The sequence below is a fragment of the Sinocyclocheilus grahami genome, unplaced genomic scaffold, assembly GCF_001515645.1.
Source record: "Sinocyclocheilus grahami isolate Dianchi unplaced genomic scaffold, SAMN03320097.WGS_v1.1 scaffold103.1, whole genome shotgun sequence".
Taxonomy (NCBI): Eukaryota; Metazoa; Chordata; class Actinopteri; order Cypriniformes; family Cyprinidae; genus Sinocyclocheilus; species Sinocyclocheilus grahami.
Genome location: NW_015505282.1, coordinates 1,532,140 through 1,550,199, shown reverse-complemented (window position 1 = coordinate 1,550,199; position 18,060 = coordinate 1,532,140). Strand labels below are relative to the sequence as shown.

The window sequence follows — 18,060 nt, the reverse complement described above, 5'->3', positions numbered from 1 at the left end:
ACACACACACACGCTCACACACACACACACGCTCACACACACACACACGCTCACACACCCACACGCTCGCACACACACACACGCAATCACACACACGCACACACACACGTGCACACACGCTCATACACACACGCACACACACGCTCACACGCACACACACGCTTGCATTCTGTGTGATTTATAAGCGTTTTGAAAAGTGGGGACATAGGATAATGTCCTGAAAAGTCATTTTCTCCTTGTAATACCTATGTCATACCTTTGTCATTATACAAATTTATGTCCTCATTTGTCACAAAAACACGTACACGCTTACACACACACACACACTCACGCACACTCAAACACACACACACACGCTCTCTCTCACACACACACACACACACTCACACACACACACACACCCACTCTCACACACACACACACACACTCACACACACACACACACCCACTCTCACACACACACACACACACTCACACACACACACACACCCACTCTCACACACACACACACACACTCACACACACACGCTCACACACACACACACACGCTCTCTCTCACACACACACACGCACACACACACACACACTCTTCCACTGATGGCTGCTGGCTGTGAGTGTGTGTTTATGGTGTTGTGGTGTTTTGCAGGATCTTGAGTTATAACGCGCTGCGCTGTATTCCTGCTCTGGTGTTTGGAGGCCTGTCCTCTCTCCGCCTGCTGTGAGTTTTTACTGGATCTGCTCTGAAACACTCTTACTGTCTCACAGACAAACATACAGATGCAATGGTTTGAGCTGCTCTCAGCCCACATGTTTCCTCCTCGCTGTTGTCCGTTTATTGCAGATCTCTCCATGGCAACAATATTTCTGAACTACACCAGGGAGTCTTCAGAGACGCAGCATCTCTCTCTCACCTGTGAGTCTCACCTGTCTCACATTCACGCCTGCACACACAGCATCACGCTTCTGTCTGTCTCACACGCAGTATATGATAACATACATGTCAGACATGTCCAGGGCACGTTACACCCCAGAATCAAGAGAAGAAATAACAATCATAGTTTGATCTAGATCAAAGATGCAAATTTTTTGGATTGTGGCATAATTTTCTTGAGAACTAAATACATTTCACTACATTTGTTTTACTGTCATAATCAAAATTATACTTGTTTTCACTTTTATCTCTTGTTTAAGTTTTTTTAGTAATATGAAATTATTTTCACTGTAATACAATAATTTTTTTGTAGACTACTGTCTATTTTATATTATTTTATTTATAATACACTGTGCTAATATTATAGTAATATTGAATATATATCGCATTAAATATCGCATGCGATTTATCGTGCAGCCCTAATTCATATTATCATCATCATAATATTATTGTTAATAATAATAATAATGTTGTTGATATGTCATATATAATCGATAATATAATATTCTAATATTATATGATATACATTCATATTATTATGATCATTATCTATTATTATGAGTATTATGATAAGTATTATTTTTGCTTTTGTTGTTGTTTAAAATTTCACCTGATGAGAGTAAAAACATTTTTTTTTTAAAGTATTAAATTTTTTGGATTGTGGCATAATTTTCTTGAGAACTAAATACATTTCACTACATTTGTTTTACTGTCATAATCAAAATTATACTTGTTTTCACTTTTATCTCTTGTTTAAGTTTTTTTAGTAATATGAAATTATTTTCACTGTAATACAATAATTTTTTTGTAGACTACTGTCTATTTTATATTACTTTATTTATAATACACTGTGCTAATATTATAGTAATATTGAATATATATATATATATATATATATAAATATATTAGAGCTGTCAATCAGTTAAAAAAAAAAGAATTAATTGCACATTTCTTCACGAAATTAATCACGATTAATCCCACCTAACATTAAAGTTTTCAATCTCTAAACAACATAAAGACAGTATATTTTAATATTTGTTTAATGACTGAAGGTGAATATTTAACTGCATTAAATATTATTAATGCTGTTAAACTGGAAAAATGAATCGTCTGCGTTAACGCGCTAATTTTGACAGCACACACACACACACACATATATATATATATATATAATTTTAGTTTTACTAATTTATTTAAGTTAGTTGCAAATTGAGTATTATGATAAGTATTATTTTTGCTTTTGTTGTTGTTTAAAATTTCACCTGATGAGAGTAAAAACATTTTTTTTTTAAAGTATTGCAGATTGTAAATTGTTATTATTATTATTATTATTATTATTACTATTATTATTATTAGCAGTAGTAGTATTAAAAATTACTAATTGTATGACATTTGTGACCCTGGAGCACAAAAGCAGTGTTAAGTCGCTGGGGTATATTTGTAGCAATAGTCAACAATACATTGTTTGGGTCAAAATTATTGATTTTTCTTTTATGCCAAAAATCATTAGGATATTAAGTAAAGATCAAGTTCCATAAAGATATTTTGTAAATTTCCCACCGTAAATATATCAAAACTTAATTTTTAATTAGTAGTATGCATTGCTAAGAACTTCATTTGGACAACTTTAAAGCTGATTTTCTCAATATTTAGATTTTTTCTGCACTCTCAGATTCCAGATTTTCAAATAGTTGTATTTGAGCCAAATATTGTCCTGTCCTAACAAACCACACATCAATGGAAATCTAATTTAGATCGGGTCTCCACGCCAGATAATATTTAGGATCCAGCCCCGGACGCCAGATCCCGTCAGAAAATATCAGTTTGTCCAGTAACAGAATAACTAGTCAGCTGCGCTGTTAATACCCAAACCCTGTCAACAGCAAGTCTTGTCTGGTATCCAAAAATACCCAAAACGAGTGTTTAACAGTCTTCTGTCAATCAAAAAGTTGACAGAGGGAATCCAGAGAAGAGCAGAAGAAGGAGACGAAGTGATGAAAGTAACAGAGTTTATTGGACAATCTTAGTTGCGTATGTCTCAATGTTCAAACTTCGTCTGACCAGCACCAATTCAACAAGTACCATTATACCAAAACTGCTTCACAGCAACATCCCATAAACCCTGGGTTTCCATAAACGTTCCCTCTTATCTAGCTCTATTCATACAGACAAAACAATTCATGAAACCCCACAAGCATGAGATTGAACAACAATGAAAAGGCATAAGCTGGGGAAAATTAATAAGAAATATAGAATATAGAAACATAATAAATGAATAAACAATAACAATACTTAAATGATATAATGATAAATTGTAAAAATAATCAAATAATAAAAATAATCAAATAATAACTCATATGAATGACTACTGATTATGAAATGATTATGTGAATAAATGATTATAAATGAATTAAAAAAAACAAAAACACAACACACACTAAGGTGTGGATCTAAGGATCCTTCACGCCCCCCTCTTAATCATATATGACAAAGTCAAATGATTATTGCAAGCAAACTTTTATAATCTTTATCAAAACACATCTTTAAAAAAAGTTTGGATGGCCAATCCATACTTTTCCCTTCTACATGTTCTTAAAAGAACAGGTCATTTCTGTCATGCTGCGTACCAGCATCGGTTGGGGGAGTGTGTCTAACACTGGGTGATGGCCTTGATGGCCCTGTGACAGTCAAACAACGTCTGACAAGACAAATCAACACTCTTACGGAATGGCCTGAAGAAAATGTGTGTTCATTCAAAGAAAGGTTTTCCTATGAATTAATTAGTAGAAAAGTCAATTTCTACTGTGCGTTTGTCCTGGGGACACAGAATGGGTTATCCTACTCACATTCCTGGAGGCGTAATAAAACCAGTGATATCATGATTAGTTGTCATGGTGACCAGAGGGCCTGGTGTTCAGCAGACATCCTGGCATCCAGTTTATTGAGTGAGGGGACTGTGACGATTTGTTAACCTAATGAATAATTGATTTGTTAAATCAAATTAAAATTAGTGTGTTAGATTGGTCGAGACGCTACATATACAAGAGCAAGATTATAAACACTCCCGAAACTGTGACCACCAAAGGTGCTTTTAAATGATTCCAAAGTGGCCCCAATATTGATTTAAACCATGAGTCCCAATTAGGGATGTTCAAGTTAACCGCTTAACCGCTACCTGACCGTGAAGAATTTTGACCGATTACTACAATCAGTTAAACGGTTTAAAAAGTCATTTATTTATTTTTTTTAGTAATTTATCTAAATATTTTAAAAGGTTTATTGCATCGTTGAAATACGCTACGCGTATTAAAAAAAAAAAGAGGAAGAAGAAAAAAAACATAAGTCGCGTCTAAGTCGCATTTTATTATTTCATTCAGAAATAGGCCTAATGCCGACATGAAATGTTTACAAACATTATAATAAACACTGTAAACATAGCTAGGCTATTTTAGTTCCCCTCACTCCACAACAAAGCTTTTCAATTAACAGTATTTTGAAAAGAATTAAAAATATAAGAAGCTATAGCAATAATAACGACAAGCCAAAACAAATTCATTTAGGCTAAAACGAAACTGAAACCAACATTGGGTCTCTTATTCCACACAAAATCAAATGTTTCCGTATTCGCGATGTATTTGAATGCCAAAATATTATTTATTATGTAGCCTACTTCACTCGCGTTCCAATATCCACGTGAAACAAAATGGTTTGCATAACATCATTCACGGCGGTACAGTAATAACGCTTAAAGGTCCCATATTGTCAAAACTGAAATTTCCTGGCTTTTTTCATGATAACTGAGGTCTAGGTGCTATGTTTTAAGTTTCAAAACAGTCAGTACACAGTTAAATGCACACAGCCTGCATAAAGTAGCTGTGATTTTTCACAAGCTGTTGTGACTTCTGTAAAAAGGTGACGTCAGAACTACACAGTCACCGCCTTCAATCACCACCCCGAGCACCGCCCACCGTCCCACTCTCCTTTTGCCAAACCCCCAGAAAACATCCCATCCATGCCATTGCTGAGCAACAACAACACGGAAACATGTCGAAACTTTAACCACGAAACCAGATCAGCCAACCTGTAAGGTTACACTCTCACTCAAATAATGGACGATCTGACAGGATTGTTACTATGAGGTGGATCACATCTAACGTGTATAGTAAAGACAAACTTACCGTGTCTATCTAGTCATGATGAAGATGTATATACATTTCTATTTCAGCAGGAAACTATTTTTACAGCTACATTATTGTTCCAGCCACAATTAATCACAATGTATATACAATTACAAATCACTATATATAAATCGTCAGTTTGTTGTTTTACACACATGCACACAGACATTATTTCATACACGACATAGTCGTGAGATGCAAGAAACATAGACATATGGCAAGAAATTTGTAGACGCGCCCATAACAACAAAAGACAATACTTTATTGAACCTTTTCTGATAAGAAGTGTGTGCTGCAATCACAAGCATTTTTGACGATCGTTTCTGTCCAGTCGGCTCGTTTTATCGCGTTTAACCACAGCTGTCGTCGTTTTTTTGTCTGGCAGTGGCAGCAGATATGCCATCAAATTTCTAATTTGAGGCTGTGTTACGTCGATTCTGGCACCCAACATCACAACAAGATGATATTTTAAGCTCCTATGTAGCCAAATCTGTGCTGGTTTGAATAGGCCGCCTCCAGTTTTCTCTTTGTTTTGCTGCCTCCAGCTAGCGCTGTGACGTCGACTGACCGTAGTTACCTGTGGTTGGCCTGGCCATGCGTCACTCAGAAAACAACAGGCCAATCAGAAGAGAGGCTCATGAATATTAATTAGACAGGCCAAAATCGACCTGTTCTCAGCAGAGCTCCTGAGAGAAGAGCTGTAAAAATATATTGAGATGGTTTTTGGTACTTTTACCGCAAATATATATTCTTAAGGATATCAAAACCTAAAATAAAACTCAGAAAGGTGTAAAATATGGGACCTTTAACGGCACAGATTTTACTACATATTTAAGCATAACATTTTTGAGCAGTGTGTTTTTTTCCATATGTTTGACTGACTGTATTTTATTATGATAATGAACAGGCTGCATTGTCAAGGTAGCAATGCTTAATTGTGCGTGCATGCGGTGCCGGCACAATCATTATAATTTTTTTATTCTAACAGTGGAAGCAACTTCTCCTTTTAGTCATAAAGATAATCGGAATTGTAAAAGGTTTGCCTTTATTTGTGTACATTCACAATAAAAACAAATCTTTGTGCTTTTGTAAAATAAGCCTAAAGAAAAATAGGATGCAGCTTTCTGCCGTCTGTTTCCTTTCGCGCAGCACAAAAATGAACCGAAACTCTGCATACTAGGCTACTTGTTGCACAGTTTTTCTTTCGTTTTCTTAATTTATTATTTAAGTAAAAATATATTTCTCGTATAGGCCTATTTATCGTTATATACTATATATATATATATATATATATATATATATATATATATAGCCTAGTTTTATTATGTTTTTCTCCGCTGACAGAAGCGCTGCAGGTGCGTGATGTGATATGATGACCAGTGAATCCTCATGTTCTGTTGTTTGCTGCTTTTTGCACATTTAAACTTAATCCCCGGGAAACAAATGTTAGTATTTTTTTAACGGGTCACAGAGATTTATCCTTTCTAATTTAATTAAATCCTAATTTTAAATAATCTTGTCGGTTAACGGTTAATAATCGGTTAACGAGCGTCGGTTGTCGGTTAGGAAAAATAACCGAAAGGAACATCCCTAGTCCCAATCAGTTGAGAAAAGACCATGATCTTCATTAAGTTTAGCTATTTGTTCATGCAAAACTTTAGCTAAATTGTGGATCCCTTAGGAAGGAATGGATAAGCTTTGTTACCACAAACAAAGTGTGTAGCAATGAGTGTTTCATTTGCCATTATCAGAAGAGTTTTGTCATATCTGGAAAATTGGAGACGCACTTCTAGTTTGGAATTGTTTACCCCGTTCCCTTCAATGCACCAGGAAGAATTCCCTTCGAATTTCACATTAAGAGCAAATGGATGGCTTGATTCAGTACTGTTGTATGCAGGCAAACGCCAGGAATTAAAATGAGGGTGAGAACAATTCCTGTAGTGACATACACTGCTTGTGAATGGCAATCTGCTTTCCCATGAATATTCAACAACCTTAAAAACACATCTGTAAGGTTTGACATTATCAGTGGTTCCATAATCGTGCACTTGGCACCAGCTTCACCTTGTGGTTTGGTTCAATTGGAATCCCCAAAAATCATCATGAAATTGGAGTGTTCAATGATAGAGGTGTTGATTACCAAAACGATTACTAATTTTACCCACGTTACTTTGTTTAGTAATGGAGATCAAATCAGACAGTGGTAATGGATGTGCATACAGAGGCCATGATGTAGATGATTGCGGGAAAGATTGACATATCCAACAATTGGAAATATTAAGCACCTTAGCATATGTATGAGCTAGAGTTAATGCCGAATTAAGATCACTGTGAGGTTCCAACCATGGATGGAACAATGGATCTGAATTATGAATCAGTATGGAAACTAACATCATGTTCATGTTAGTTTGGCTCATACCCTTCAGTGTAATAGTTAAAAATGATCCACTGGCCTGGTTTTAATCTAGATTCAGGGGGAAATCTTGTATGACAGCTATGTGGTTTAAATTTCAATACCCCTGTACATATGTTGATTGAGGGCCAAAATAGATACTGAGTGCATACAGTTAAAGTCCAGCTTGGTCGATTTTCAGGGTGATGAATCCATGAATCATCCCGAACAAATGTGAAACCCACGGCTAATATAGTTCTGTCATGTGACAACACTTGCAACCGTTCTAGTTGTGATTCCTGAAGCCCAGAATGTCTCTGTTCACGGAATGAAGACACCCAACCGGAATTCACAAACTCTTGCCAGTCTGTCCTTCCGGCAGAATCTCGAGGCTGGAAATGCAGCGAAGTTCCAGCTATTCTGTCTGCTGGTGGTTGTCGCCAAGGAGAGTTCTCAGTATGATAAGGCCTAAATCTTTCAGCAAATTTCTTGAAGGCCGCCGACATAAATCTGCGAAAACATAAAAACAAGAGAGCTTCATGGCCATAAAAACAACTTTGTTTAAACAATTTAGTTAGGAAATAATTTGTTTTGACTCCCTGCTACCATAGAATCTATCTGGCGACTAAACTGTAGTCTGGTGTAAGCTAATCATTGTTGCCCCCACCCACCATATCTTCATCATGAGGGTGGCCCCCAAGTCACTAAAAGACAAGGTTCTTCCTCATGACTCCATCCTACAGCATTTCGCCAGTTTGTTTAAGATTTGGGAGCATAAGCTAATTTACAGTGACTAATATTTGTCCATCTAGTTTTACCTAGCAACTTTACTGCTGAAGGGGTAAATAATAAGACCACACAAGGACCATCCCATCTTGGTTCTAGACCTGAATGTTGTTATTTTTTTTACATAAACTATTTGCACTGGGACAATACTATGTCCCCCCTCTGGAGGCAATTTCCATGCATCCTGAACCTGATTTTGTGCCATTTGTACTGCTTCAGTCAAAGCCATACAATATGTCAAAAGAGAATCTGACATTAAATGTACATCTGCTTCCACAAGATCTGGAGTGCCTGGTAGTGACATTGGTCTACCTGTGATCACTTCAAAAGGGCTTAGCCCAGTTTCTTTGTTAGCTGATGAACGGATACTACACAGAACTAACGGAAGGGCACTGTGTGTGTGTGTGTGTGTGCGTACCTGGTATTTGTCACGTTATGGGGACCAAATGTCAAATTTTTGAGGTCCCCATGAGGAAACAAGCTTATAAATCATACAGAATGAGTTTTTTTGAGAAAGTAAAAATGCACAAAGTTTCCTGTAAGGGGTAGGGTTAGGTGTAGGGCAATAGCACATACAGTTTGTACAGTATAAAAACCATTACGCCTATGGAATGTCCCCATAAAACATGGAAACACAACATGTGTGTGTGTGTGTGTGTGTGTGTGTGTGAGTGTGTGTGTGAGGCTGTGTGTGAGAGTGTGTGTGTGTGTATGTGTCTCTGTACGAGTGAGCAAAACCTGACAAAATCTCCAAAAACCTCCCTTTGGGGACGTCCTCTTTTGTAAAACTGGTTTAAAAATTAAGTAAACAAAGGTTTTTTTAAATTGTAAAAATGCACAAAGTTTCCTGTAAGGGGTAGGTTTAGGTGTAGGGCAATAGCACATACAGTTTGAACAGTATAAAAACCAGTATAAAGGCATTATTCCGCCTATGGAATGTCCCCATTTAGATAGCTAAGTAAACATGTTTGTTTGTTTGTGTGTGTGTGTGTTTCTCAGGGCGATCGGGGCGAACCCGCTGTACTGTGACTGCCGCTTGCGCTGGCTCTCTGACTGGGTGAAGAGTGGCTACAAGGAGCCCGGAATCGCCCGCTGCGCCGGGCCGCAGGGCATGGAGGGCAAGCTGCTGCTCACCACGCCGGGAAACAGCTTCCAGTGCACAGGTGCGTGACTGAGCCCGCCGTCTCAGAGAGAAGACACCGTCTCTGAGCATCTGCTCTCCCTCAGGTCCTGTGGATCCGTACGTGTCGGAGAAATGCAGCCCGTGTTCGTCAAACCCCTGCCAGAATCACGGCCGGTGCCACAGCGACCCGCTACACCAGTACAAGTGCAGCTGCCCGCAGGGATACAAGGTCCTGAGAGTGAACATGCTACTGCTTCAATACCTGATCATTTAACTGCAGCACACTTAGAGAAATAGCTCACCCCGAAATGAATATTTGCTGAAGATGTCCTCATCCTCAGGTCATATGAGATGTAGATGAGTTTGTTTCTTCATCAGATTTGGAGAAATGTAGCATTACATCACTGTCTCACCAAAGTGAATGGGTGCCGTCAGAATGAGAGTCCAAACAGCTGATAAAAACATCACAATAATCCACAAGTAATCCACACCACTCCAGTCCATCAGTTAATGTCTTGTGAAGCCAAAAGCTAAAATAAATCCATCATTAAGACATTTTTTTACTTTAAACCATTGCTTCCAGCTAAAACACGAGTCTATAATTCATAATATTGGTTTCTCCAGTGAAAAAGTGGTCTGGTCTGAATCGGGAGAGAAATCTGCACAGATCAGGCAGCTTTTACAGTCCAAACAGCTCTAAACAAATATTTTGTTGTTTCTAGCAGCTGTTTGCACTCTCATTCTCATTGTGAATGGGTGCCGTCAAAGGATGAATGAGTGCCAGTGAAGAAACAAACTTTCAGCAAATTTTCATTTTGCACTTTAAAGTGTTTTCCCTTAAAGTTTAAAGTGAATTAACATCAACAAAAATTTTTTTTAATAGTTCTAATTTCTTTTTATATATATACTTTTTACTGCAGGAGCACATCACATTCTAGAAGTAAAATAAATTGTGAAATATATTTCATGTTGATACAAAATAAAGCTACTTGGAAAAATCTACAAAAAATACAGAAATATAAAAGAAATCTAATTGAGTTATTTTAGTGTTTAGCTTAAGTTTTAGTGATTTTGTTATGTGGTTTAGTAATTTTTATTCATTTTTAATTTTATGTTTCTGTTCAACTTTCATTTATTTTTGTTTCCATTGTAGTCATTTTAGTACTTTGAGTAAAATAGACAACATTTCAATTTCAATCAAATTTGTGTTTTTTTGTTTAAAGTTGTGATTTTGTCATCTGTTATTTATTTATTTTTAATTTTAATTTATTTAATTTTATTACGCTTCCAGTCAAAAGTTTTTGAACAGTAAGATTTTTTATGTTTTTTTAAAGAAGTCTCTTCTGCTCACCAAGCCTGCATTTATTTTGATCCAAAATACAGCAAAATCAGTAACATTTTGAAATATATTTTTTCTATTTAAAATAACTCTCTTTATATTTGAATATATTTTAAAATGTCATTTATTCCTGCGATTTCAAAGCTGAATTTTCAGCATCATTACTCACATGATCCTTCAGAAATCATTCACTGAAACTTCAAGAAACATTTATTATTATTATTATTATGTTTAAAACAGCTGAGTATAATTTTTTCAGGTTTCTTTGATGAATAGAAAGTTCAGAAGAACAGCGTTTATCTGAAACAGAAAGCTTTTGTAACATTATAAATGTCTTTATTATCACTTTTGATCAAGTTAAAGCATCCTTGCTAAACAACAGTATTAATAATTTCTATAATTTTGCTGTTTTTTGGATCAAATAAATGCAGGCTTGATTAGCAGAAGAGACTTCCAGACTTCTTTAAAAAAACATTAAAAATCTTACTGTTCGAAAACCTTTGATGGGTAGTGTATGTCATCTGTTTTTTTATTATTATTATCATTATAATTTTGACCATATAAAGCCTTATTTTTCGACCCTCAGGAAAACGAGCATATCCAGAAAAGCAGTCCAGCTTCTAAAATGATTTTCTTTAGACTCCTTGAAGCAATGAAATGTCTCAAATAACACATTTCTATAAAACATAAGCACCAAAAATGAACACTTGCCCCATACGAAGCCATTCCCTACAGACATCCACAGTAAACAGACAGTAGACACTGCTTGTGCTCGTTTCGAAAACACATTTGAGAGTGATTTTCTGCAGGGATGCCACAGCTACTGTCAGTAAAACTCATGTTTTGGAGGAGCGTTGGTTTGAAAGCCTCTCTGCTGGTGTTTCCAGGGGAGAAACTGTGAGCTTTCCGTCAGCGCTTGTGAAGGCGATCCATGTGTGAACGGAGGAAGCTGCTACAGCGACGAGGCTAGACAAGGCTTCAGGTGCGAACACACACACACACACACACACACACTCAGGTTTGTTTTTATGGTTTATGGGGACTCTCCATAGGCGTAATGGTTTTTCTACTGTACAGACCGTATATTCTATTGCCCTACACCAACCCTACCCCTAAACCTACCCCTCACAGGAAACTTTCTGCATTTTTAGATTTTCAAAAAAACTCATTCTGAATGATTTATAAGCCTTTTGAATTACGGGGAAACTGAAAATGTCCTCATAAATCACCTTCTCGTTGTAATACCTATGTCATACCCATGTTATTATACAAATTTGTGTCCTCATAAACCACATAAACATGCACAAAACACACACACAAGAATGAGAGTCCAAACAGCTGATAAAAACATCACAATAATCCACAAGTAATCCACACCACTCCAGTCCATCAGTTAATGTCTTGTGAAGCCAAAAGCTAAAATAAATCCATCATTAAGACATTTTTTTACTTTAAACCATTGCTTCCAGCTAAAACACGAGTCTATAATTCATAATATTGGTTTCTCCAGTGAAAAAGTGGTCTGGTCTGAATCGGGAGAGAAATCTGCACAGATCAGGCAGCTTTTACAGTCCAAACAGCTCTAAACAAATATTTTGTTGTTTCTAGCAGCTGTTTGCACTCTCATTCTCATTGTGAATGGGTGCCGTCAAAGGATGAATGAGTGCCAGTGAAGAAACAAACTTTCAGCAAATTTTCATTTTGCACTTTAAAGTGTTTTCCCTTAAAGTTTAAAGTGAATTAACATCAACAAAAAATTTTTTTAATAGTTCTAATTTCTTTTTATATATATACTTTTTACTGCAGGAGCACATCACATTCTAGAAGTAAAATAAATTGTGAAATATATTTCATGTTGATACAAAATAAAGCTACTTGGAAAAATCTACAAAAAATACAGAAATATAAAAGAAATCTAATTGAGTTATTTTAGTGTTTAGCTTAAGTTTTAGTGATTTTGTTATGTGGTTTAGTAATTTTTATTCATTTTTAATTTTATGTTTCTGTTCAACTTTCATTTATTTTTGTTTCCATTGTAGTCATTTTAGTACTTTGAGTAAAATAGACAACATTTCAATTTCAATCAAATTTGTGTTTTTTTGTTTAAAGTTGTGATTTTGTCATCTGTTATTTATTTATTTTTAATTTTAATTTATTTAATTTTATTACGCTTCCAGTCAAAAGTTTTTGAACAGTAAGATTTTTTATGTTTTTTTAAAGAAGTCTCTTCTGCTCACCAAGCCTGCATTTATTTTGATCCAAAATACAGCAAAATCAGTAACATTTTGAAATATATTTTTTCTATTTAAAATAACTCTCTTTATATTTGAATATATTTTAAAATGTCATTTATTCCTGCGATTTCAAAGCTGAATTTTCAGCATCATTACTCACATGATCCTTCAGAAATCATTCACTGAAACTTCAAGAAACATTTATTATTATTATTATTATGTTTAAAACAGCTGAGTATAATTTTTTCAGGTTTCTTTGATGAATAGAAAGTTCAGAAGAACAGCGTTTATCTGAAACAGAAAGCTTTTGTAACATTATAAATGTCTTTATTATCACTTTTGATCAAGTTAAAGCATCCTTGCTAAACAACAGTATTAATAATTTCTATAATTTTGCTGTTTTTTGGATCAAATAAATGCAGGCTTGATTAGCAGAAGAGACTTCCAGACTTCTTTAAAAAAACATTAAAAATCTTACTGTTCGAAAACCTTTGATGGGTAGTGTATGTCATCTGTTTTTTTATTATTATTATCATTATAATTTTGACCATATAAAGCCTTATTTTTCGACCCTCAGGAAAACGAGCATATCCAGAAAAGCAGTCCAGCTTCTAAAATGATTTTCTTTAGACTCCTTGAAGCAATGAAATGTCTCAAATAACACATTTCTATAAAACATAAGCACCAAAAATGAACACTTGCCCCATACGAAGCCATTCCCTACAGACATCCACAGTAAACAGACAGTAGACACTGCTTGTGCTCGTTTCGAAAACACATTTGAGAGTGATTTTCTGCAGGGATGCCACAGCTACTGTCAGTAAAACTCATGTTTTGGAGGAGCGTTGGTTTGAAAGCCTCTCTGCTGGTGTTTCCAGGGGAGAAACTGTGAGCTTTCCGTCAGCGCTTGTGAAGGCGATCCATGTGTGAACGGAGGAAGCTGCTACAGCGACGAGGCTAGACAAGGCTTCAGGTGCGAACACACACACACACACACACACACACTCAGGTTTGTTTTTATGGTTTATGGGGACTCTCCATAGGCGTAATGGTTTTTCTACTGTACAGACCGTATATTCTATTGCCCTACACCAACCCTACCCCTAAACCTACCCCTCACAGGAAACTTTCTGCATTTTTAGATTTTCAAAAAAACTCATTCTGAATGATTTATAAGCCTTTTGAATTACGGGGAAACTGAAAATGTCCTCATAAATCACCTTCTCGTTGTAATACCTATGTCATACCCATGTTATTATACAAATTTGTGTCCTCATAAACCACATAAACATGCACAAAACACACACACACACACACACACACACTCACTCACCTCACTGAAGTCTAAAGCTAGACACTACAGCAGTGTCTGACTCTGTGTGTCTCCAGCTGCTGGTGTCCTGTGGGGTTCTCTGGGCAGTTCTGTGAGGTGGATGTTGATGATTGTGTGGAGAACAGGTGTGAGAATGAACACACACACACACACACACACTCACTCACCTCACTGAAGTCTAAAGCTAGACACTACAGCAGTGTCTGACTCTGTGTGTCTCCAGCTGCTGGTGTCCTGTGGGGTTCTCTGGGCAGTTCTGTGAGGTGGATGTTGATGATTGTGTGGAGAACAGGTGTGAGAATGGCAGCATCTGTGTGGACGGAGTGGGAAACTACAGCTGCGTGTGTCCGCAGCCCTTCTCAGGTCAGTGCTAGTGAGGCATGACTGGTTTATGCTGAGCTCTTCTGCTCTGGTGAAGCAAGGCTTGATGTGTGTTACAGGCCAGAAGTGTGAGGAGTACGAGGAGGATCTGTGTTATCCGGGTCAGAACCCCTGTCAGCGCGGATCCACCTGCATACCCACCGTCACGGGACCCAAGTGAGCGCAGGACACTAATCATAAGATGCTTGTTATAAAAAATTGAGAAAACACTTCATATGAAATATTTCAATCAAAATAATACATTAATTAACAGTATATGCACATATCATGCACTGCCATTTATAGATTTTGAGATGTTTTAATGTTTCTCAAAGTCTGCATTCATTTGATCAGAAATACGGTACTATTGTGAAATAGCTGTTTTCTGTTCAAATATATTTCGAAGTGGGTTTAGTGTCACGTGATTCTTCAGAAATCATCCTAATGTGTTGATTCGCTGTTCAGGAAACATGTATTATTACTATCAGTTTTTAATGCTTTGTGGATTTTTTTTCCCTCTCTTGACTCTTTGACGAATAGAAATTTCAATAAACAGAATTAATTTGAAATAGAAATATTTTGTAATATTCCAAATGTCTGTACTGTCCCTTTTGAACAATCTGTTGCATTCTTGCTGAGAAAAATGATTAATTTTTATATATTAATAGAAAAAGAAATCTTACTGACACCAAACATTTGAACGGTATTGTACGTATAAAATATTAATCAAATATAAAAGGTATTTTATTTATATATTATTTATTGTTTTCTGTTCAAATATATTTCGAAGTGGGTTTAGTGTCACGTGATTCTTCAGAAATCATCCTAATGTGTTGATTCGCTGTTCAGGAAACATGTATTATTACTATCAGTTTTTAATGCTTTGTGGATTTTTTTTCCCTCTCTTGACTCTTTGACGAATAGAAATTTCAATAAACAGAATTAATTTGAAATAGAAATCTTTTGTAATATTCCAAATGTCTGTACTGTCCCTTTTGAACAATCTGTTGCATTCTTGCTGAGAAAAATTATTAATTTTTATATATTAATAGAAAAAGAAATCTTACTGACACCAAACATTTGAACGGTATTGTACGTATAAAATATTAATCAAATATAAAAGGTATTTTATTTATATATTATTTATGTGAAATAAAAATGTTACTTAAAAATAAAGCTGTTGTATGATATTTTATATAAAATATTTTTCTTTTTTATTAACCATCGTAAAATTGTATAAATATAAAATAATAAAAATGTTGTATATATAAAAATAATATTCATATTGATATGAAAACAATTCTTTGTGTACATTTGAATGGTAGTGTGTTTAAATATTTTATATAAAATATAAATGAAATATAAAAGATACGTGTATATTATTTATATGAAATGAAAATGTTACTTAAAAATAAAGGTGTGTGTTGTTTTAAGAAAATGTAAATAAAGAGATTAAAAAAAAATAAATAAAAAAAAAAATATTAATCAAATATAAAAGGTATTTTATTTATATATTATTTATGTGAAATAAAAATGTTACTTAAAAATAAAGCTGTTGTATGATATTTTATATAAAATATTTTTCTTTTTTATTAACCATCGTAAAATTGTATAAATATAAAATAATAAAAATGTTGTATATATAAAAATAATATTCATATTGATATGAAAACAATTCTTTGTGTACATTTGAATGGTAGTGTGTTTAAATATTTTATATAAAATATAAATGAAATATAAAAGATACGTGTATATTATTTATATGAAATGAAAATGTTACTTAAAAATAAAGTTGTTGTATAATATTTTATATAAAGTATTTCTCTTTCATATTAATCATCATAAATATTATAAATATTAAATAATATTATTATAAATATAAAAACTATTATTACCATTAAAAACAGTACAGTACAGTAAATTAAAGTCATGTGATAACCAATATGCTGTAGAAAAAAAATAGATAAAATAATAATAATAATTTGACCTTTTTATGACAAGCAATGTTAGTAAAATGGCTGTAAAATGTCAGGTGGTACGACCCCCCCAAAACTTGTAAAATACAGTTTGAAAAATGTATTTAAAACCGTTGAATATCAGGTATTTAGGAGAGTAAAATAAATAGAATTTTATCAACTTTTAAAGTGTTTCTGATGAAGAAAAAAATCAACTAACTTGTTCTTTCACCTGATGAATTTTGTCGCTCCGTAGGAATGCCGTTTCTATTCACGATCCTGTTTATGGCAAATATTTGCTGTCGTGTGTGAATAGGCCTTTCAGCTGAAAAGCAGCATTTAAGGTCATTCAAATAATGAAATAAATGAGATTTCTGACCTTGTGTGTTTGTGTTTAGATGCATCTGTCCACCGGGTTTTGTGGGCGACGACTGCAGTGTGGATTATAATGAATGTGAGGGTCATTACTGTCAGAACGGAGCGCTCTGTGTGGATCATGTGGCCGGATACACGTGCATCTGTCCTCAGGGCTACAGGTGAGTCAAAACCACATTACATTACAGTCAAATTCATTTCAGTTCATTGTCATGGTTATTTAATATGAAAGACTAATATAAAATATATTAAGCTTGAAGTGTACTAATGTGATATTCTATATATAATTTAAAATTTTTGATATAAACTAACTTTAAAATGTTTTTAAATTATTTTTTATAGATAACAAAAATGTTTTATATTTGACATAAAATGGATACAGTGAACAAAATATATTTTCTCTTATTTCAAATGTTCAGTAGGCATTACCACATGTTTATTTAATAGACTTTTTAAAGAAATAACATTTCATTATAGCATAATGTTAAAAATGTTCTCAGTGTTTCTAGATTTTCATGTTACTCCATGTTTCTTTTTCACTGTATAAAATATTAATTAGTCCTGCCTATTAATATCTGTCAATGACATGACACTTAATTTATTATGTTAATTAATTCAAAAATACATTAAAATCCAGTTAATACATACGATGACTTAAATACGCCTCTTTAATGAATTTCATTTTGATATTTTTGCAGTGCTTAAGTAGTTTGTTATAATATTTTAATATGATTTATATTTTGTTAAAATATTATATAATTTTCAATGCGATGTCTATATTAATCTTTTTTATATTACATTATTATATAGATAGATAGATAGATATTGGACAGGTAGATAGATAGATAGATAGATAGATAGATAGATAGATAGATAGATAGATAGATAGATAGATAGATAGATAGATAGATAGATACTGGACAGGTGTATGGATAGATAGATAGACAGACAGACAGACAGACAGACAGACAGGTGTATGGATAGATAGATAGATAGATAGATAGATAGATAGATAGATAGATAGATAGATAGATAGATAGATAGATAGATAGAT

General features: G+C 34.5%; 1 protein-coding gene across 1 annotated transcript in view; it reads left to right on the top strand.

Annotated features, from left to right (window-relative positions):
• LOC107588453 (slit homolog 1 protein-like) overlaps positions 1–18,060 on the top strand; it is a 69,118-nt gene that overhangs the window by 36,429 nt on the left and 14,629 nt on the right. Inside the window, exons 24-31 of the mRNA XM_016276552.1 lie at positions 647–718; positions 842–913; positions 9,287–9,450; positions 9,515–9,639; positions 11,637–11,731; positions 14,540–14,679; positions 14,757–14,853; positions 17,030–17,167. Coding sequence (XP_016132038.1) covers positions 647–718; positions 842–913; positions 9,287–9,450; positions 9,515–9,639; positions 11,637–11,731; positions 14,540–14,679; positions 14,757–14,853; positions 17,030–17,167 — 903 coding nt within the window. The remainder of the gene's footprint in view (positions 1–646; positions 719–841; positions 914–9,286; positions 9,451–9,514; positions 9,640–11,636; positions 11,732–14,539; positions 14,680–14,756; positions 14,854–17,029; positions 17,168–18,060) is intronic.